The following is a 20,329-nucleotide window of genomic DNA, read 5'->3' on the forward strand; positions in this document are numbered from 1 at the left end:
ATAAGAAGCGTAAAGAGAACTTACTATTATATCTTAGACCGTCGTAAAAACATTATACTTATTAACCGCACCCGCGATAAGTCGTGTCTTAGACTAGAAATACGGTATAGGACGAACTGACTCTTAACAAGCCACGGCTTTCTTACGCTTATAAGAGCTAAGGTTATTAAGCCCCGTGATTAGAGCTTTAGCGGATATATCGATAATCTTATTATTAATATTAATAGTGGGAAGTTAGTAGGAAAACGCGACGTTAAGTCGTAAGATAATATAAAGACGTAGAGCCCGAAAGATACGCCTCTGGCTAGTAGCCCTCCGCCTTATATCCCTCGATAATAGGTGATATAGCCTAGCGATTTATAGTTTAGTGACTTAAGGAGGCGTAGTTAAATAAACAGCCTATTTTAAGTTACTAAAAAGATTAGGCTTTAAGCGTGATTCACGATTACCTTCCTTGCGTCGCTTTATTATATAGTCGCGATTATAGGTATAATAAAAAAGGTGCTATCTGATCTTTTTATTTAATTAGATCGGTTACACGGTAAGCCGACTTCCGTATTTAGATCCCGTGCCTGATTTACTAAGTTGCCTTTATCCGAAAACTATAAATAGTATTAGGATTACCCTTTCTTTAATAATCACGACCCTATTTAACTAGTAGCCATAATAGGAACTCCGGTTAAAGCTAGTCTTATAAAGGAGGCACTGCTTAGAAATATTAGACGTCGATAAAGGATATATATCCCCTATTACTAGCTTTAGTTAACCCGTTTTCCCTCTTTTCCTCTTTTTTCCTATATCGTTAAGTTTATTTTTCTAACTTACCCCCGCTATCTATTTCTTTACTATTTACTACCTCGCCGCCCTTATATATTTTTCCCTATATCCGCTACCTGTATGTTACCGTGATTAGGCTAATAGAGATATTTAGAATATCTGTATCCCCTACCTTTAACTACTAGGAGCCGGCTCCCGCTAGTCCTATCCTTACCGCTAATATTATTCCCGCTACCCGTGTTATTATCGATAAGACTATACGCCCCCGCCGTATTAATAACCCTAATAATAGCCGATAGGTATTCCCTATATAAGGACTACCGTACCGTTTATTTAACGTCCCCGATAACGCTACCCCCTTTATAGGTTTTCCCTAGTAGCCGGAAGATAATATACATATAGTTTAACGCCTCCTTAAGAATACTATAGATAACGAGCTTAATACTATCACGGTTAATACAATACTGCCTTATATTCCTATAGTGAGTATATTCGCTAAGAGGCCGTGGGATACTTACCCGGTAGTTTAGTCGTTTTTTAGGATATATTATAACCTAATAAATAAGAGATAGTTAGAGCGGGGTAGTCTAGAAGATATAATACGCGCTATGTTTAAGCGTAGATAAGGGGATACCTGTCCTATAGCATAGATTAGTGTTACGCCTTACTAGGAGTTAAATAGCCGTATAGCGGTCTACTTATCTTAGCCGCTAGAGGTAATTAACCGTATTAAGAGAAGTCGCTTTATCCTTATTATTTATTACTTTAAGAATCACTTTATTAGTTTAATTGTAGATTAAGAGATATAGTGTATATATAGGTATAATAGTATTTAGAATACTAGTGATACTAAGGACCGCCTTTTATAGTTATTTAAGTACGCTATAGGATGGTTGCGTAGTATTAATATACCTAATAAGGCCGTCTCTAGCCTTACCCGCCGTTTTTATATTATTCCCGGTCCTCGCTAAACGGATAATTACTTATACGGCCTCTTTATTATTAAGTGGATACGAGCTATTATCTAAGAGGGCTATTTATTCCCTTAAAGCTCTAAGATTTACCGGTTTATATAAGGACGTTATTACGGAAATAATAGCGTAGCTTATACTTATTATATTAAGGAAGAGTGGCTATCCTATATTAGAGTAATTCTCGGTTTCGGTTATTAAAAGATACTAGCGGTCCCGGTAATCCCTTAGTCCCCTCTGCCACTACCTCCTAAGAGTATAGGTTTTACCTCTATTAATAAACCTGTTATTAAGTCTAAGCCCGCTACCCCTGGTTCCTTTAATTAGGCTAAGAAGAAGACTTAGGCCCTAGTTACGAGTGCTCCTAAGTTATAGGAGCCTAAGAAAGATACTAGTATCCCGGTGCGTCCTAAGACACCTAAGGTTATCTCTAAGAAGCCCTTAGCACTAAGCACGCCTAAGAAGATCGCTAAGGTTATAAAGAGTCTTAAGAAGACTCCTAAGTCCTCTAAATCTTCTAAGTTTACTAGTATTAACCTAAATAGCTACGAGATTATTTAGATATCGTTAAAGAAGGTCTTAGTGTAGCCTAGGAAGATTAATATCTAAGGTAAATAGGTTAAGGATATAGAGGAGCAGGATAAGGGCGTTAAGATATCTTATAGTTATCTATTCTATAGACTATATAATCCTTGCCCTACGGACTCTTATATTAGTCCGATTAGACCTAGCTTATTCTTTTAAGATAATTAGGTTTATTTATATAATAGTGTTTACTAGGCGATACTTTACGATACCGCTATTAATAGTTCCTTATATATACCGCCTTTACGCGCGATTCCTTAGGAAGGATAGTTATAGTATAACGCTAGGATTAAGTGGGACGAGGATATAGTTACGGCCACTATAAAGCGAGTATATACCGAGAAAGAGGATTATATAGTCGGTGGACGGACTCTCCGTAAGCGTAAATAAGTTTTAAGATAGTTTTACTAGATTATACTTAGCTTAATTAGGGTAACTTAATTATATTTAGAGTTATTATAGCCACAAGGGCGTGAGTAAGATAACTAGGGCCGATTATAGAGGGGTGGATCGGAGACCTAGTGCTATATCGTTAGGACGTTACGTGACGTTATAAGACGCACGCTTTTTTATTTATCTTATATATTATATATACGTGGCGACGCTACCCAGATATAGAGGATACTTATTATCCTATATAATTATTATCCTTTTAACCCTAAGTTTTACCACGTTTATTATATTCACTTCGTTTAAGCTATATTACCCTAATTAGAGCAGTATACACCTTTAGGAACTTCTTTTAAAGGTCTCCTTATTATATGTGTTGTTTTAGTTATATGCACTTCGTGGTCTTAAGCACTCCTGTTATCGAAGACTTATCCGAGATCACACTGCCTAAGCCGTTCTGCATAGTAACGGCTTCGCCTTTCTTTAATACTAAATTAAAGATTAAGCTAGGCCTTACTTACTTAAAACACATTATTATACGATACCTTCGTTTATAGGGCTTCTAGCACTCCCGCGCGCTATGCCGGCCGACCCTGACGCTAAGGCACGCGTAAATACGTTTAGAGTGGTGCCTACGCCACGCCTTTAAACCCCTAGACTAGTAGAAACGGGTTATCTTTTCGGATAAAACCATAGTCGCGCGCGGAGAAGGGCAGAGGTAGAAATAGGTTTTCTGTTATCCTATAAGTTAACTTTATTAAGAGTTTATACCTTTATTAATAAATTTATAGGGAAAGCGACTTTAATAGGATATTATTTAGCCTTATAATAAGCCTACGCGCTATCCGTAGATATTCTAGGCCGGCTTTTTATATAATAAACGTACCGAATTAATCGCCTTTTACGGGGACCCCTCTACACCGCGTAAAGGCGTTACGGCAGCCGTTATTAAGCGCACGCTTAAAGAAGCGCTTCCTAAGATATACGAACCGGGCAGCGTATTTATTTAAGATAACACCGCCGTATATAAGGCGCGTCTTATTTAAAATTAGTTACTACTATAGGGTCTAGAGAATAAGGTTACTATCCTGGATTAGCCGCCGTATTCGCCTAATCTTAATCCTATCGAAAACCTATAGAAAATACTAAAAGAGAGGATCTATTAACGGAATCCTTGTCTAGCATGGATAGGCTCTACGATAACGTCGTACGAATTACTCTGCCGGGCCGCGGAGGAGGTGTGGAATAATTTTAAAGAGGAGCTTCTATAGGCTCTAATTAAGTCGATGCCGCGAAGGGTTAAGGCTTTATATCGCCGCTAGGGGGTGCTATATAAAGTATTAAAAAGATATAACTAGATATTCCTTTTATACGGTTACTCCCCTCTATAAATCTGATTTTTCCGAAATTTTAGAAGTAGTATTCGTAAAGTTATTTGTATTTATATTCGAAGGGTCAAAATAAGGTTCTCGTGATGACATTTGGATGTGGGTCGCCTAATCGCCACTTTTGCTTACTCACTGTACCAAAGAAGAGGTAGATACAGTACTACTGACAAAGTACTACTTTTCTTTCCATAGATTCTAGTGTACTTCGTAGGTACGAATACTTCGTACCTAACACTGGCGAGTAATGCGGAGTCCTAAATTCACTCCGGGGTAGCCTGATTTTGTTTCCACTATCCAGCAAATGGTTCCTTTAATTTCCCATGCTGGTCAGCAAACCGTAAACCTCCAGAGAAGTCTCTAAAATAAGCAAACAGATGGAAGCGGTTCAATTCCTTTAGCCGGAGATTCTCGATCACATCGCTGTTCGCCCGATTTCAAATGACATGCCAAACTAGCCCTAATGACCTTCCCATTCTGCAGGCTAGGCGTGGGGGAGAGGAGGGGGGACAATGATACCTAGGGAGTTGTAACTTGTTGTTGCTGCTGTGTGCGTGGTAATTGGTTTGCCGTGTCACCTCCAATGCAACGCCGGATCATGCCGCTATGGGTCACAAGAGCTTGATGATGATACGCATTTGATGGTTTCTCTCGGCGACATAACCGGATGGCGATCAAACTGGCGGCCCACGCAGAGGGCACGTACGTAGCCGGCTCGGCATCTTTCCAGCACTTGGTAGAACATTCCTCGGATTACGAAGTACACACCTTTTATTTTTATTTTATTTTCATTTTTTCCTCCTCCTATCCTTCTTCCCTTTCCGCCATAATCGGAAACAGTTCAAGAATCGACAAGCAATGTGATATGTGCTCCGTCACCCAGCACGATTTTATTTACTTCGTACGTTCTGGCCAGGTTCTGCATATGACCAGATCGGGAAATGTCAGGCTTTGACTGAGACGAGACGGCCCGTTGGCGCGAATGCTCTGTGTCTCGGTTGCTGCATCTGTAGGTACTCTATTCCAAACCTCCTCTCATTAATACCCCCCACGCCGGGGCATCAACTTCTCTGGTTATCCTCGTAAACCACCGGGCTTGACTCAACGAAGCAAAAACAAAACGAAGCCAAATAAACCAAGAGGGAAAAGCGTAAAACTCAAAGCTGTAAACAGAACATGACAGAAAAATGGCGACCCGACCAAAGGCTGGCAAATGCAGGGCTGGACCCCGTTCGGTCACACCAATCTTCCGCCTCAACCGTTTCGATGTCTTCGTCGCACAGTGGGTCTTGGCACTTGCCTAATGCCGTGTTTCCCCAGGCCCCCACGGGAAGGAACCTAAGGGACGGTCCAAAGGGGTCCAGACCATTACCTGATGCATGCGCTATCGGGGCAAGTGCCCCTCTCTCCTTCGCCCTCCCCCATTTTCTCACTGGACATACACCGATCATCTTTCTTTCCTTTATCCCAAGAGGGTTTTCTCGGTCGACTCACCGTCTTCCTCTTTCTCGCATCTTCTTTTCCTTCCCCCCTCCCCCCACCACCCACCTTTTTTTTTTCCTAACCCTTCCTCTTCAAATTTGTGTCTCGCGGATCCTTGAGCGAGGAGGAGGGGCATTAGACCGCAACAAGTCTCCCCGATACGATGCGTTACGAGCCGACGGTCAACGATCATTTTAGCCAAGCAGCTCGAGCTCGCATCCGAACACGACAAGATTTGACCGCCTTCGGATGGGCCTGGGTCATTGCCCAGAGATAGCATCCTTTTTATCCTTGCACCCCTCCGAACCGAACCGATACCGTCTATACGCAGAAGCACCTGCACACTCTCTTCACCAACCCAGTGGCCTCGACCCGCTCACCAACATGGATCTCGCCCTCGTCACGTTTCCGCCCGTGACGGACCACACTCACACAGTCGTCTTCCTCCACGGACGTGGCGGGACCGCCAAATCCCTCGCCTCCTCCCTCCACTCATCGCCGACGTCGCAAGGCCTCTCCCTGCCGGCCGCTTTCCCGTCGTTCCGCTGGGTGTTCCCCCAGGCGAGGTATAGCCACCGCGCCGCCAACCCCATCGAGCTGGTCTCCCAGTGGTTCGACGTGTGGAACGTCCGGGACTTTTCCGACCGCGAAGAACTGCAGGCCGAAGGCCTCCGCGAGAGCGTGGCGATAATACGCCGCCTCCTTCACGACGAAGCGCAATTGCTGGGAGGCCGCTGGGACAAGATCGTCCTCGCGGGCATCAGCCAGGGTGCCGCAACCGCAATGCACACGTTTTTCAACCTCAGGGTACCGACGCCCGACGATGCGGATCATACAGCGAACGCAGACAGAGACGGCGATGTGGACATGGATACCAGCCCGGCAGGCGTCGCGAACCGACCAAAGAGCGTTCCGAGGTTGGGTGCCGTGGTGGGGTTCTCTTGCCGGATACCCTTCCCAGGGGGCACATTGGCAGAGAAGAGACAGCTGTTGAACCTGGACAATGTGCCGGACGACAACGAAGTGATTCGGAACACGCCCGTGCTCCTGGAACATTGCGCCGACGATCCGCTGATTATGGTGGACCTGGGACGGGACCTGGTGGATCAACTGAAGGGTTACGGGGCGGCGGTTACATGGAAAGAGTATCCGGACGGAGGCCATTGGTTCAACTGGCCAACCGGGATGGACGATGTCGTCGAATTTTTGCACCGCGAGTTACGCCTCGGAGAAGAGCTACGAACATAGCATTCGCGCTATATCGAGACGCGATGCAAAGGGAGGAGGAGTAATACGGTCGAAGGGCCTGGGGGAAAGTCTACGCTGTAGACCATGCTGTGACTGGATGAGGCAGCTCTGGAAACGGAAGAGGGCGAACAAGGCAAAGGGGCAAGTTGGACAAAAATATGCTATAATACACGGCATGATGCAGTGCCCCGGTCTAGACGACGCTCGCGGATATAGGAGCAACGGCGCGGTGGGACAAGGGGACAATACGTTCTGGTTAGATTGGGAGTAAGGGAGGGCCATCCTGGGGTTGGGTTGACTGAAGCACTTGCGAACAATATAATCATGCCGCAAACCAACAGTCTGCGCTGTTTCTTTTTCCCTTCCTTTTCGAGACATACACACCATTTGAAAGGACCTTTATGGTCTTTTACGTCCTTTTTCGCTACATTATTCCGGGCCTCGTTGGACGACTGCCCTCCTATTGTCTTCATTCGCGACACCTAGGGTCCATTGCCGTCGCAATAGTCCAGGCACGAGCGGCTTGTAAGTAGCAAAACTGCAGCAAGCCGGCCATCGGAATCTCGCCCTGGCCCAGAATTCGCAACAAAGAGCGCCAACAACCTCGGCAATTACCAAGTCCTGTATGTCAACTCCGTACAGAGTAATAATTACAACATCGATAGTGGATTGATTACGAAGGTACGCGCAAACAAAAATGGAGATAGTGGTTACGTAATATTTTCTGTGGTCATGTGATGTCGCGACAATGCCGTGCCTCCCACTCAATGTGACACACGTCCTCTCGTCAACAACCCCGCGTCTCGGGCAGGCCATCAGTAAGCGAATGTGAAATCGCTGTCTAACGACTAGGGCAGCTGTGTATGGTCATCCCAAAGTGTAGCCACATTCCTCCGACTTGCCATGCGGAGAGTAACCCGCTCAGCAACCAAGGCGCTCTCTCAGACGCCAGCGGTGACCGCAACATCACCGTCCATTCCCGCCGTGGCGATGTCAGCGATGTCATCTCTGGTGTCGTCTACCACATCTAACGACACAGCCCCCTCCACTAGACCCCCACCCTCCTCATCCTCCTCATCCTCCCCTCTCCCGACCCTCCTGTTCGAAACGGCAGCGGCATTCGACGTCTGGCTCACAGCAAACCACGCCACTTCCACAGGAATCTTGATGAAAATTGCGAAAAAAAGGGCGCCCGAGCCGTCCATAAGTTACGATGAGGCAGTAGATACCGCCCTCTGCCACGGCTGGATTGACGGCCAGCGCAACGCCCTCTCCGAGCACCACTTCATCCAGCGTTTCACGCCGCGGCGCAAGAAGAGCGTCTGGTCCCGCCGCAACGTCGACAAGGCGGCAGCTCTCACCAAGGCGGGCCGTATGCGTCCCGCCGGCCAGCAGCAGGTGGACGCGGCGAAAGCCGACGGGCGGTGGGACAACGCTTACGCGGGCCAGCGGAGCATGACTGTCCCCGAGGACTTTCGCGTCGTGCTGGAGGGTGCGCCCTCTGCCCGGCGATACTTCGAGGGGTTGAACAAGACTTTGCGGTATCGTGTCCTCGTGAGGATTGAGATGGCTAAGACCCCTGAGACGAGGAAGAAGCTGGTGAGGCGGTACGTGGAGATTCTGGGGCAGGGGAGGGCGCCTTGAAGAGGGGGCGGGGTTGAGGTGGGCGGCACTCTGGATTTTGGTGGTCATGTCGCGCAACACCAACCGTATCATTGGAGGTTTGTGGACGTGCTGGGATTTTCTGGGATCGTGCGACGCCGTTGACTAAACCCGGCCTGGGATATTCAAGAGCAGCGATCTCACCGTTGGGAACTCTGTGAGTTAACATGTCGCAGTACCCAACATGAAACTTGGCACGGAGTTTACATGGTGATGGTTGCTCGGAGCGAGATTAGGGACAGCCCGGCAATAAAGCGTGAATTTTTCTGTTGGCCTCTGGCCTGGAGTCTATCATCGGGTATTGGCTTCATCAGGCCAGGTGTGCGTGCGCCATGATAGGCATGGAAATCGGCAGAAGAATCCTGCCGGGAAGTCATTCACAGACACGTACCATAATATTTGTGGTTCTGGATGGACATTAAAAGGCTTCCTCGGCATGATGACATGGAAGGCGTTGATGGGTCATGTCATCTCGGGAGGCTGGCCAAGTTCGGGAATCCTGAATGTACTATGGTGTGGTAAGCAGAACGTTACAAGCAGACCGGGAATGGTAAAAGATATATGGGAAAAACACCGTAATTTAACTCACGAGAAACACGGCCCCTCGCCGTCCACTGCTCCAGGGACGTTGAATACGCGAGACGAGACACTACAGATCACCTTGCAACTTGACTTGAAACTTCTCCCTTTCCTACTTCCTTCCTTTACATGATACTGGCGTCGGTTCTCTAATAAAAACTGCGACTAACTTGATCCCTCTGGTCTGAGAATGCGACCACTAACCAGCCGCGTGCGGTGTCGACTGGCAAATGCCCTCGTTTCAGGATGTCGGTGCCGTGGGCCTCGGCGTCGATGGGCCGAAGCGCCGACAATTGCTGTCCCCGTCTTTGTCGGCCCCACTATCGCCGTTCCGGGCGCCCCACACCATACATCCCCGATGAACTCTATGTCGGCTGACAGACAATGAGCGCCGGACTATTGTGTGCGTGACCATATGGATAATCCCTCGGCGCCAAATATCATCTGTGTGCTTTGATTGTTACTTTCACCATTAAGCTCGCTGCTATAGGCGCTTTACTGCTTTTGGCGCCGTTATCGCCAGGCGAATCGTAGAACCGAGGACTTTACATAAACACTGAGTGAGAAAAGTTACGGACGACAGGGAAAATTTTCTTTAATTTGTACAGAAGCAGGTAGATCGGTGAAAGAACTACATAGTAACTTACAGTAATAAAGGCAGGAGCAATTGGTCCCACCGACACCCAGTTCATGAGGATATTCCACGATCACTCATAACTCTTATTTTTCCTTTTTTTCTCACCTGCTCCCTTTTCTGATTTCCCAATTCGTGATGTTGTCTCGCTTTCTCAGTAAGTCTTTCCATCGCGATCCTGGCGACAGCTTCAAAATATCCTCAGCGTGCTCTGCTAGTAGTAATTTAGTCCTGACTCCTTGTTCCGGAGGCGGCAAGCCCTCGTCACAGCTGGTTACTGACCAGTCGGACCACAGATTCCATCAACACCAATTCTATTCTCGTCTACCAACAAGTGAGTCCTCCCATGAACGAGGGCTCAGATAAGGATGAGGTGGCGAGTGGCTGACGGCCCGCGTGGTACAGCGTCATCAATCAATATGCCCTCCGAGAATAACAACAACAAGCGCCCGTGCCCTCAGGGCAACGATGAGGCTGGCCCCTCCAAGCGTCCTACGACCGCAGCCACGACCGGTTCTAAGCAAGCCACTGATACAGGTAAGAGCGAGAACTTGTGTGAGTCTTGTGGTTGTTGTGCCGGTCATTTGGCGAAGTTGAAACTTTTGAACCTCAGACGGCCAAACTCGGCTTATCGTCCTGTGTGACTGACATACGACTGTTAGAGTTATCATCCAAGCGCTGCGATTGCCAGTCGGTGCGCGGTCGCCGGCGGGAAGAGGCTGCTGCCACTCGCCAAAAGATGGCGGAAGAATCTCTTGACCTCCATCGGCAGACGTTGGCAGTTCAAATCCAGATTTCGGAGACCTTGGAGGAAATCTTGATGCTCTTGACTCGGACGGGACATAGTGCCTAACGAGTCAACATGACTAGTACATTCAGGTCAGAAGTCGCATGGAATACAAGGCTTCCTATTTCCCCCATCTTGGGGCTTCTGGCTTGTTATAGATGCATCACTGGCGACAAAAGTTTTCATGGCATGTGTATTAGGTCTATCAAATAAATCAGGCTACAGGAAGCAAAGGTCTATGGCCGCATAGTGGTATCCAACAACATTAACAAAATTCATCTCATAACGGAACTAGATGTGAGAAATGAAAACTTCCAACGAGCTCATTGGCTGCCACTCTCTGTATTTGCTCGGTCGTCGGAGCCAGTAGAGCCAATTGGCCTCTTGAAGAAGACATTGCGCTCCCAGCCATCAAACTCGTCGACGACAACTTCACGTACGAGCTCGTACTTGCCAATCCTGGGGAGGATAATGGCCCAGAAGAGCCAGTAGACGCCGCCGAGGAAGATGACGCCGAAGCCGACGACGCAGTGGATCCAGTAGGGGAGGTCCTCGTATTGGTTCTGCTCCGGGGTGGGAGGTGGAACGAAGGGAGCGCAGACGAGGTACAGGTTGCTGAGGAAGAAGAAGCCAACCACAGGGAGGGTCGCGCTGAAGGGGGGGTTCCAGTTGAGAGAGGAGCGGTTGAAGTAAAGGTAGGCGAGGCCGGCGGCCACGAAGGTGTTGACGATGGCGAGGGGGTAGGAGATGAGGCTGGGATGCGTGTTGGTTATTGGAAAGATCGCCCGGAAAGGACTGGCATGGGCGTGTGTTTAGAGGGGTAACAAAGGTAGGCGGCGACTTACTTTAAGATGAAGTTGTAGGCATCACCGGGTGGGGGAGCAAGAATGACGACGATGCAGATAAGCCAGTGCTCAAAGAGGCCGGCGAGAGGGGCGTTAAAGGGGCGGTTACTCGCCCAGAAACGAGAAAAAGGCAAGATGCCCTCGCGGCCCAGTTCCTGGACGATGCGGCCCTGGGAGAAGATGACGGACAAGACGTTTCCAAATGCCGACAGGGCGACGAAGACGGAGAGGGCCCGCTCGGCGGTGCCACCAAAGACGTTCCGGAAGAGAAGGGCGGCGACGAGACGGCCCGAGCCGAGGATATCCTCCTTGGGGACGGCGGCGAAGTAAGCCACGTTGACGAGCATGTAGACGACGGAGATGGCGGCCATGGCGATGGGAATAGCAACCTTGAGGGTCCGGACGGGGCTCTTGGTCTCGCTGAGGGCGTAGTTGGCGTTGCTGTAGCCGACGTAGGACCAGATGACGTTGTAGAGCGAGGTGACGACGCCGTAGCCCGAAGCGGTGGTACCCTCGAAGGCGTCGTGGAAGTTGTTAAAGTCGTTGGGGACCTTGAGGTGGCCGCCGAGGGCGATGAAGCCGGCGATGACGATGATGGCGAGGACGACCAGCTTGATGCAGCCCATGAGGTTCTGCAGGTAGAGGCCCCAGCGGACGGCGGTGCCGTGGACGAGGAAGGCGACGGTGACGCAGGCGAGGCCGACGGCGCGCTGGTTCCAGCGGTCGACGTCGACGTGGGCGGCGTGCAGGATGTACTCGCCAAAGACGACCGAGTTGCCGGCGGCCCAGGCGAGGAGGACGACGTAGCCGGCGTAGAGGCCGGTGACGAGGAAGCGGGGCTTGCGGTAGACGAACTCGAGGTAGTTCTTCTCGCCGCCGTTCTTGGGGATGGCGGTTCCAAACTCAAGGTAGACGGCGCTGCCGGCGAAGGCGATGAGCATGCCGGCTACCCACATGAAGAGGGCCAGGCCGACGGACCCGGAGAGGTTGAGGATGCTGGCCGGGGTGGCGAAAATGCCGGTGCCGACGATGCGGTTGAAGATGAGGAAGGCGGCGGAGATGACGCCGACCTGGCGCTTGGCTTCGCGTTTTTGTTCGATCTGGCCTGTAGGGGACGAAACTGCGGTTAGCGTACGGAAAATACGGACATGTGATGGATAATGCGGTCTGTGGGAGAAACTGGAAGCGAAGGAAAGGACGAGGTAGAAGTTTGACGTACCCATCCCTTCGCTGTCATGGTCGGCCAGGAAGCCATCTTTGGAGCCAAGGTCGGGTTGCGCCTTGGTGGCCGGTTCGGCCAGGACGCGAGGAGAAAAACCGTCCGGCATGGTGGCCGATTTGCTTGTGCCTTGGATACAAGACGGTCCCCTGTAGTTACGGTAGGAATCGAGAATCGACGGGGTAAGATGCTCGATGTCCGTTCGTAACAGTCTGGTCCTTTCCCGCGGGCTGAGATGCGACCAAACCGGGAGAGGCGAATGGTAATCCCCGTTGGACAAGGGGAAGGGACAAGGAAAGACACGGCAGAAGGATTCGAGTCAGTAAGGGTTTCAATAAGTTTATATCATCTGAAATTGCTAAGCAGTGCTGATAAAAATGGGCCAGGACGAACGAGTGCGAGGCCGCAGGGCCGGAATGCCAAGTCAAAGGGCACGGAATGTCTAGGGAGCCATGACGAGCTGCCGTCCACTGCTTCCCGTACGCCGTCTGTCACACTAATGCCAGGGATGGGAGGACGGTGGAACTGGACGCTGTTGGCGAGTCAAACCATGTGGCGGATGAGATGAAGAGCCACAATGATGGCGCAAGCTACGGAAGCGGAAGCTCAAAAGCCCTTGGCTTATCATGGCTTGAATTGCGTGATGGCGAGGTAGTAATGAGCGCGAGGATCGTCATGGCGACAGGTGTTGCGTCGGCAGCTGGTGGGAAGAGTAAAAAGCATCATAATTCGTGGTCGAGTGAAGATGAAGTTTACAAGACTGGTGATGTTAAATTGGTACTTTTATTTCGGTACCGCAATCATACGAGAGAGAAGTACCTTACTATCGACGCCCGTCATTACCAAGCCTTTAGACGGCGGGTGGGCTTGTTAGTGGCTTCGGGATCCCAGGGACCCCCCCATCGCCGGCGCGCCGCTGAAGAGAAATTTCTGTTTCGGTGAGCTGGTCCGATGACGCCATCTGCCGTGATCGGAGCGACTACCGAAGAAGCCAATAAAGTCTTTCCAATGTGCAAATTCGCCCTCGACGCTTCTAACGACCTTCCTTTTCCATTTCCCTCATTACGGAGTAATTAGTAATTAGCGTCAACGTCGGGTCAAGTCATATGTCTTTCGGTAGTTGGTCTTATCGATAAGAATGATTATTCATCGTGTTACTTTACTCCTGATCCTGATCCGTCCTCCCCGACTGTCACATGACTAAATGGGTTATGTAAATATAGTTGTACTGGTACGGCTACGTAGCGCGGATTTGGGACTCCGAGCTCCTGGGCTATTAGCTACTAGAGCTGGTGTGGCTTGTGGATGAAACAGGCTACTAGAAGGGGATTCCTATTAGTTATATTTAGCCGAGGTATAGCCTATATATAGCTCAGCCTCCTACGAGCCTAAGGTATGGAATCAAGGTAATCTATCGTATCTTTATAGCTCGGTTCGGTTAATCACAGCTTCTTATTATAGTTATAAGCCCGGGTAGTAGTAGTATACCAGTAACTTCCACTAATCGTAAAGACCGTTCCGAGTTATAATTCCTTTATCTCTTTCCTATATTTATTTTATCCCCTAACCACTTCTATTATATATCACCTGCTCCCTTACACCTACACCTCGCTTACTTTTCCGTTTTTAAGCACTATAGCCTATACCCTGGAGATCGACTACGCGGTTAACGCTTCGGATATACCTAAGCTTATATACTTAAATTATTGGATCGACTAGTACTCTGCAGTTAGAGGCGCGGCTCGCACGCTAGAAATATAGTATATAATCGATCCGGATAAGCCTAATTAGTCTAACGATATCCTGCTAGAGCTTAATCCTATTTCCGAGCACAAGATCCGCGAGCGTTTTACGACCCGTAGCGGCGAAGTCGTTAAGTAACTATCCGATAATAAGGTCGAAGCAGCTCTGCTTAGGGCACTATAGTCCTCGGATTTAAAGAGAAAGGAATACTAACCCCTTACCAGGAAGCTCGAAACGATCCTATCTCTAATCCGGAAAACTAGTAACGTCGCCGGTTTTAAGATAGCTATCTCTAAAGCTATCTCGGTAACGCGGGCAGAGCCGCTTATATCCACGGTCCGCGAGGGTCGCTACACTATTCGCCAGCTACTCAAAGCTTTTAAGGACGCCTACGCTCCTAGCAAGCTCGTTATCCTATCGACTATCCAGAACGACTACCGATCTATTCTACACGACGCCTAACACGGAAATACTAAGCCGGAGGCTTAGTATAAAGCTTAGATCCGTTAATTATCGCGCGCCAGAAACCATAGATAAAAGGAGGTGGACAAGATTTTAGTAATCCGCGAGTTTATACTAGCTATATATCGCTTTACGCCCTAGTAGTCCTCTACTAAGCTACTCGAATTAGGCGATTATCGTAGGAAGAATATCTAGCTAGAGATCCTCGACTACGGCCAGTCCTTTATCGATTTTATCTATAATTCAAAGTCAAACGCCTATAGCGGCTTAGCAGTGTATACTACGCTCGGCGGCTATTCCGATTAACTAAAGGATAGCGGATAAGGGGGTTAGCGGTCCTACGAATACCCCTGTTAGCGCTCACACCGTTAAAAGCCTATATATTATAACTATTTAAAATACGCGCTCACCGGTAGCTGCCCGGACCCGAAGGTCAAGCTAGATAAGGCCCGGTGCGATAAGATCTAAGCAGAATACCAGAAGTTATACTAAAAGTAGCTCCGTGAAAACCAAGTAAAGTTAGGCTAGACCGCTAAAGCGGATTTATCGAAAAGCAGTAACTCTCCTACCTATCTAGGTTATATCGTCGCGGTCACTTTAGATCCCGATATAATCTACGGAGAGCACTAAGCTACGCAGGTTTTCACCACTATAACGCTTAGCTTATATCCGCTCTCGAAAAGCACCTTACTTAATAACTACGGAGCTACCTATCTAATAAACTCGCTTAACCTCCTCGAGCCCGGCACGTTCGTCCTATCTAACGGCGAATATATCAAGGCCGGCACGACTTTCTTTCCGATCTTAGGCCACGGTACCCGAGTACTATAAGGGATTTTTAACGGCGCTAAAGGAGCTCCGAAAGTGGATTTAACGCTAAAGAAGGTGGCTATTATTAAAGGGTTTTACACGAATATAGTCTCTAAGGCTCTGCTACAAAGGGTTAGGATTTAGGTCTAAGGGTACGATTACTCCCTACGCTACGGAACTCCTAAAAAGAGCGAGATTTTATTAAAGATAAGCCGTTAATATAACCTTACCTTCCTCGAATATAAGCCCCTTTCTTTATACTTCTTTTCTTCCCGTTCAGGCCCTAAAAGCTAAGGGGTAATACCGATCCGTATAGACCCTATCTAGCTACTCGTGGTAATAGCTTACCGACTAGGGCTATGCTTTCGTCCCTTTTACGACCCCCTACGTCCCCGTATCGATATTAAGAATCTATAGTATCTAAGGGCAGGTTATCTTAGCCTAAAGGCGCTCCGCGCGCTAGTCAGGAACGCCCAAAATATATAGATTTCTGGAACTAAGCGGTATAACTATAAGACCTGCAGGACGACCTACTAAACTCGGGTTATTTTACGCCGGAAATTAAAGAATCGCTTACCACGCCCCTTTTAGCGCGTCCTATAGGATATTAGGGACTTTCCGAGCGGCTATAACGGAGATAAGTAGGCCGTCTTCCTTAGGGATAAATATAGCGGTTAGACCTTTATTATAACGTTACCGTCCAGGATAGTAGACAAGGTATTCCGCGTTCTCTTTAGCTTTAAGAGGTGGGTTAAGAGATAGTTCCAGGTTACGATTTATAAACTACGCTCCGATAATAAGCCTAGCCTGCTATCTTTAGGTAAAAAGTCGTGTTATAGGCACTAGAGCGGAGTGGAGGGTATAGACCTAGAAACGACCCCCCCTTATACTTACGAACCGAATAGCGGTATCGAACGCCTTATTAAGGAGATTACGGATAAAATAAACGCTATACTTAACGGCGCTAGTCTTCTAGTAAAGATATAGCCGGAAGCATTAAAAGTAATAGTATACTTATATAATATAAGCCCGTCGTAGCGGCTTAAGTGGAAATCCCTAGTCGAATTCCTTTATATCTGGTTTAGGTATAAAGCTCCGATTCCGATTAAAGAGTATACTACCGACCTACGCCCGGATTAAAGCGGCGTCCACGCCTACGGGTACCGCGTATATCCATTAATCCGCGATAAGGAGGCAGGTAAAGATAAAAGGAGATTTAAGGTTAGCCCTAGGGCCTATATCGGGTATCTTATAGGCTACGTAGCTTATAATATCTACCGGATTTAGGTTCCGCTACTAGATAAGGTGATTTCTACACGTAACGTGAGTTTTAACGAGCAGATCTTCTATAAGTAAGATATAAAAAGCTCGGAGGCGCTGCCTATAAGGGAGACTTCCGAGTAGATCGTGTAAATCAAGGAAAAAGACTTATTAGATAATTACTGGATCTCGTAAATAGACCCTTCTAGTATTTCCGAGTCCTATTCTACGAGCTCGGGGGTGGTAGACACGTATATATAGGCAGCTCTATCCGGAAAACAGAGCGACTTAGCTACTATTAAGAGCAGTATATTATCTTCTACCGCCTAGTATACACTAACCCAGTTTAGTCTTTAGACCCCTTGACCTTCCCCGGAACCAGCGTAATTCTAGGAAGTTAAAAGCAGCTTATCTATAGCTACGGCGATCGGTTCTAACCTTTCCGAGGTCCTAATCCTATAGGCTCCTACGGTCCCGGCGCCGTACACGTTAGACCTAGGCCTTTCTCCTAAACCTTATCCGGACAGTCACGACCCGGAACCAGCTCTTAAACCGACTTTAGAGCTAGACTTATAGGTTCACGGGCCTTATTTCCCTGATAAGGCAGTATCTAAGCCGAGTCAGGGACAGGAGGAGAGCCCGACCCCGACCCCTTTAACTAAGTTAATTACCTCTACGGCACCGAAGCCTATATACACCGCGAAACGGCGGGCGGCGCCTCGGCCGCCGCTAAGCGGTCCCCCGCGCAGAAGTTCTAGAATCGCGTAACTAAGGGCTAAGGGTAAAGCTATAAGGATAAATCCACGGACTTATACGATAAAACTAGATAAGGATCCAGTCCTCGCGGGATAATAGTATTTTTTTACCTTTCTAATGCCTAATTAGCTCGGAGAGGAAATCATAGCTAATCCCGCTAACGTTCTAATACTTTATTTAGTGTTTTTAGCGGCTACTAAGGGTAAATAGGTAAAGACTTCTTCCTCTTTATTAGAGCCTAAAAGCGATAACCCTATATATCACGATAACCTTAAGACTCCGCCGAGGCACTAGAAAGACCTTTACTTATATCCTATAGGCTTATAATTCAAAGAAGCAGCTTATCGGGAAGTGAATAAGCTGCTCGAAAAGAAGACATGGCGAGAGATCCCACGGAACCAGGCCACTATAAGGCTAATTCCCCTAATATAGGTATTCACGTACGTTTTCGATAAGAAGGGTATTTTAGAGCGATACAAATCGCGCCTTATTATTCGAGGAGACCTATAGGTAAGCTCTATAATCAAGGGCACCTATACTGCTATGCTCGCTTCTTAGTCTTTCCGCGTAGTAGTGGCTCTAATAGTATAGTTCGATCTAGAAATTAAGCAGTTCGACGTTATTAACGCTTTTATTAACGCCGAAAAAAGTAAAGACGGCGAGCCTATTATCTGTTAGTTACCGGATGGCTTTAAGAAGCCCGAGACCAGCTTAGAGCTCGATAAAGCCTTATACGGCCTACGCGATTCTCCTTTTCTATAGTATAAGGACCTTACTGCCACGCTTAAATCTATTAGTTTAGTTTATAGTAAGGAAGAACCATACCTGTTCTTTTTAGAAGCTCGCGATGCCTTTATAGTATTCTTTATAGACGATATTCTGTTCCTTTATTATCGGGACCGCTTATACGCAGCTCTTATAGCTATTAAGGGATTAAAAGATAAATACGAGCTCTTTAAGAAAGGGGACGTAGAGTGGTTTCTCGGTATACATATTATCCGAGACCGACCTAACTAAAAGATCTTCCTATCGTATAAGTTATATATAAAAAAGATCGTAGCTCGCTTTAACTAGGCAGATCGGAATATATATCCTAGTATACTAATCCCTGCTATAAAGCTCGTAAAGCGGGAGGACCAGGCTATACTATAGGAGATTAAGGCTTTTTAGGAGAAGGTTAGCTTATTGCTTTATATAGCAGTGATACTATAGCTAAACATCGCGTTTTCTGCTTCCTCGCTCTCTAGGTTCCTAACTAACCCGTCGAAAGAGTATTAAGACGCTATAGAATAAGCTATTCGTTACTTATACGTGACGCGGGACTTAATAATCTAGTACGGCACGGATTCGAGCTGCGTAATATAGGCTATAGTGATTATAAGCGACGTATCCTTCGCTAATAACCTTAAAACCCGGCGTTCCTCGTAAGGCTATCTTATTAGCCTGTTTAGCGGTTTAGTGGTTTAGAAAGCCTTAAGATAATCGACTATCACGACTTCTTTAACGGAAGCTAAGCTGCTTGCTTTATAGGAAACTGCGAAAGAGACTATAAGCTTAAAACGGCTATTTATAGAAATACGGTTTAACCCCGGGACCCCCTAGGAGATAGCCTACGATAACTACTAGACGATTCGACTTATAGTGGAAGAGCGCGCCCGAATTAAGACTAGGCTTTATCACGTTAATATTTAAAGCTTATAGATACGTTAAGAGTATAAGAAGGGAGCTTTTTAAATCGTTTACTTACTAACCGCCAAGATACCGGTAAACGGGCTCACGAAGGCCCTTAGTCGTTAAAAGTTCGAGTAATTTAAAGCATATCTTAACCTAGTTAGCGGGCGATAATTAGGAATTTAGAGTAGCGTAATAATAGATAGGATTTTATCGGCTAAAGCCGGAACGGATAACTAAACTACCCTAATAATACTTAAATAATAATATTATAACCTCCCTTAATAGTAATATTATTACCCTTAGGGGCACCCTTAATAACAGCGGCCTTATCGGCCCGCGCCTCCTCTCTACTAGCTTAGTTCTGCTTATTTAGAGTAAAGGGGGTGATACTACGGGAGGCCCCGCTAACCCGGCTCTTATAAGCCTCGTCCACTATACCGAAAATATCCTCGATAGCGGTTATTAAATAGTGTTTAATCCTCTTTTTAGGATTAGTACTAGCAGCCGCTGCCGTACCGGCTCCTAGAGCGACGGGAGCCCGGTAGGCCGGCTTAAAAATCTTAGGATACTCGGGGCACTTAAGCAGATCCTAGAATAGGCGTAGGGCTAGGCGTAGACGGTTAAGAAGCTATAAAAGTCAGAAGATAGCTTCTTAACTATAGTCTAGGAGCGAACTTATAGCATTATTAACGCTAACATTAACCTCTTTAGCCACCTCCTTCTCGGTGATAGCGGCACGGCGGGCTATAGGGACTATAACCGAGGGGCTATACTTATTAGCTTCTACTTAGCTTTATTCGATAAAATAACGCTTACTATAGGTGGCACTTATACCTGCCCGAGAAATACTTCTTATAGCGCTTAGTGATGCTATATACGGAGATATACCGAATAAATTTATCACGGCCGGCGATCTAGGCCTTAACACACCCTTCGTAGGGCGTATTAAACTTTTCTCCCACGAAGTCGGGAGGGGGGTTCTTAGCCGAAAATCGCTCCTTAAGAGCGGTTACCGAGCTACTAGAGCCCTTAGCGGCGACGTCGGGGTTAGCGGCGGCGG

At 47.4% G+C, this 20,329-nt stretch overlaps 6 protein-coding genes across 6 annotated transcripts; 3 read left to right on the top strand and 3 right to left on the bottom strand.

The window, feature by feature from the left end:
- Nucleotides 1–4,178: 4,178 nt before the first annotated feature.
- Nucleotides 4,179–4,853, bottom strand: ACRALDRAFT_2015870 (uncharacterized protein; the record flags this gene model as incomplete). The annotated part of the gene is made up of 8 exons (XM_071019820.1): nucleotides 4,179–4,191; nucleotides 4,245–4,271; nucleotides 4,316–4,345; nucleotides 4,376–4,401; nucleotides 4,484–4,585; nucleotides 4,620–4,641; nucleotides 4,687–4,712; nucleotides 4,743–4,853. 8 exons carry the CDS (start codon nucleotides 4,851–4,853, stop codon nucleotides 4,179–4,181), a joined length of 357 nt encoding a protein of 118 aa, XP_070879972.1.
- A 723-nt stretch (nucleotides 4,854–5,576) lies between these two features.
- Nucleotides 5,577–7,233, top strand: ACRALDRAFT_1059323 (uncharacterized protein). The gene has a single exon (XM_071016014.1). The coding sequence runs from the start codon at nucleotides 5,975–5,977 to the stop codon at nucleotides 6,836–6,838; it is 864 nt and encodes a 287-aa protein (XP_070879973.1). The 5' UTR covers nucleotides 5,577–5,974; the 3' UTR covers nucleotides 6,839–7,233.
- Nucleotides 7,234–7,837: 604 nt separating this feature from the next.
- On the top strand, nucleotides 7,838–8,482 carry ACRALDRAFT_1066645 (uncharacterized protein; the record flags this gene model as incomplete). The annotated part of the gene is made up of 1 exon (XM_071017375.1): nucleotides 7,838–8,482. The coding sequence occupies one exon, from the start codon at nucleotides 7,838–7,840 to the stop codon at nucleotides 8,480–8,482; it is 645 nt and encodes a 214-aa protein (XP_070879974.1).
- Nucleotides 8,483–8,967: 485 nt separating this feature from the next.
- Nucleotides 8,968–9,771, bottom strand: ACRALDRAFT_205190 (uncharacterized protein; the record flags this gene model as incomplete). The annotated part of the gene is made up of 7 exons (XM_071021628.1): nucleotides 8,968–9,008; nucleotides 9,090–9,149; nucleotides 9,246–9,375; nucleotides 9,426–9,453; nucleotides 9,492–9,523; nucleotides 9,637–9,672; nucleotides 9,757–9,771. The coding sequence occupies 7 exons, from the start codon at nucleotides 9,769–9,771 to the stop codon at nucleotides 8,968–8,970; spliced, it is 342 nt and encodes a 113-aa protein (XP_070879975.1).
- Nucleotides 9,772–10,132: 361 nt separating this feature from the next.
- ACRALDRAFT_2024831 (uncharacterized protein) lies at nucleotides 10,133–10,566 on the top strand (the record flags this gene model as incomplete). The annotated part of the gene is made up of 2 exons (XM_071020262.1): nucleotides 10,133–10,250; nucleotides 10,376–10,566. 2 exons carry the CDS (start codon nucleotides 10,133–10,135, stop codon nucleotides 10,564–10,566), a joined length of 309 nt encoding a protein of 102 aa, XP_070879976.1.
- A 118-nt stretch (nucleotides 10,567–10,684) lies between these two features.
- ACRALDRAFT_1090725 (uncharacterized protein) lies at nucleotides 10,685–13,109 on the bottom strand. Its single transcript, XM_071019534.1, has 3 exons — nucleotides 12,565–13,109; nucleotides 11,346–12,450; nucleotides 10,685–11,253 (listed from the first exon to the last, which is right to left on the bottom strand). The coding sequence occupies exons 1-3, from the start codon at nucleotides 12,671–12,673 to the stop codon at nucleotides 10,824–10,826; spliced, it is 1,644 nt and encodes a 547-aa protein (XP_070879977.1). The 5' UTR covers nucleotides 12,674–13,109; the 3' UTR covers nucleotides 10,685–10,823.
- Between the last annotated feature and the right edge of the window lie 7,220 nt (nucleotides 13,110–20,329).

This window comes from Sodiomyces alcalophilus (genome assembly GCF_042370955.1).
Source record: "Sodiomyces alcalophilus JCM 7366 unplaced genomic scaffold ACRALscaffold_1, whole genome shotgun sequence".
In the NCBI taxonomy this organism is placed as follows: Eukaryota; Fungi; Ascomycota; class Sordariomycetes; order Glomerellales; family Plectosphaerellaceae; genus Sodiomyces; species Sodiomyces alcalophilus.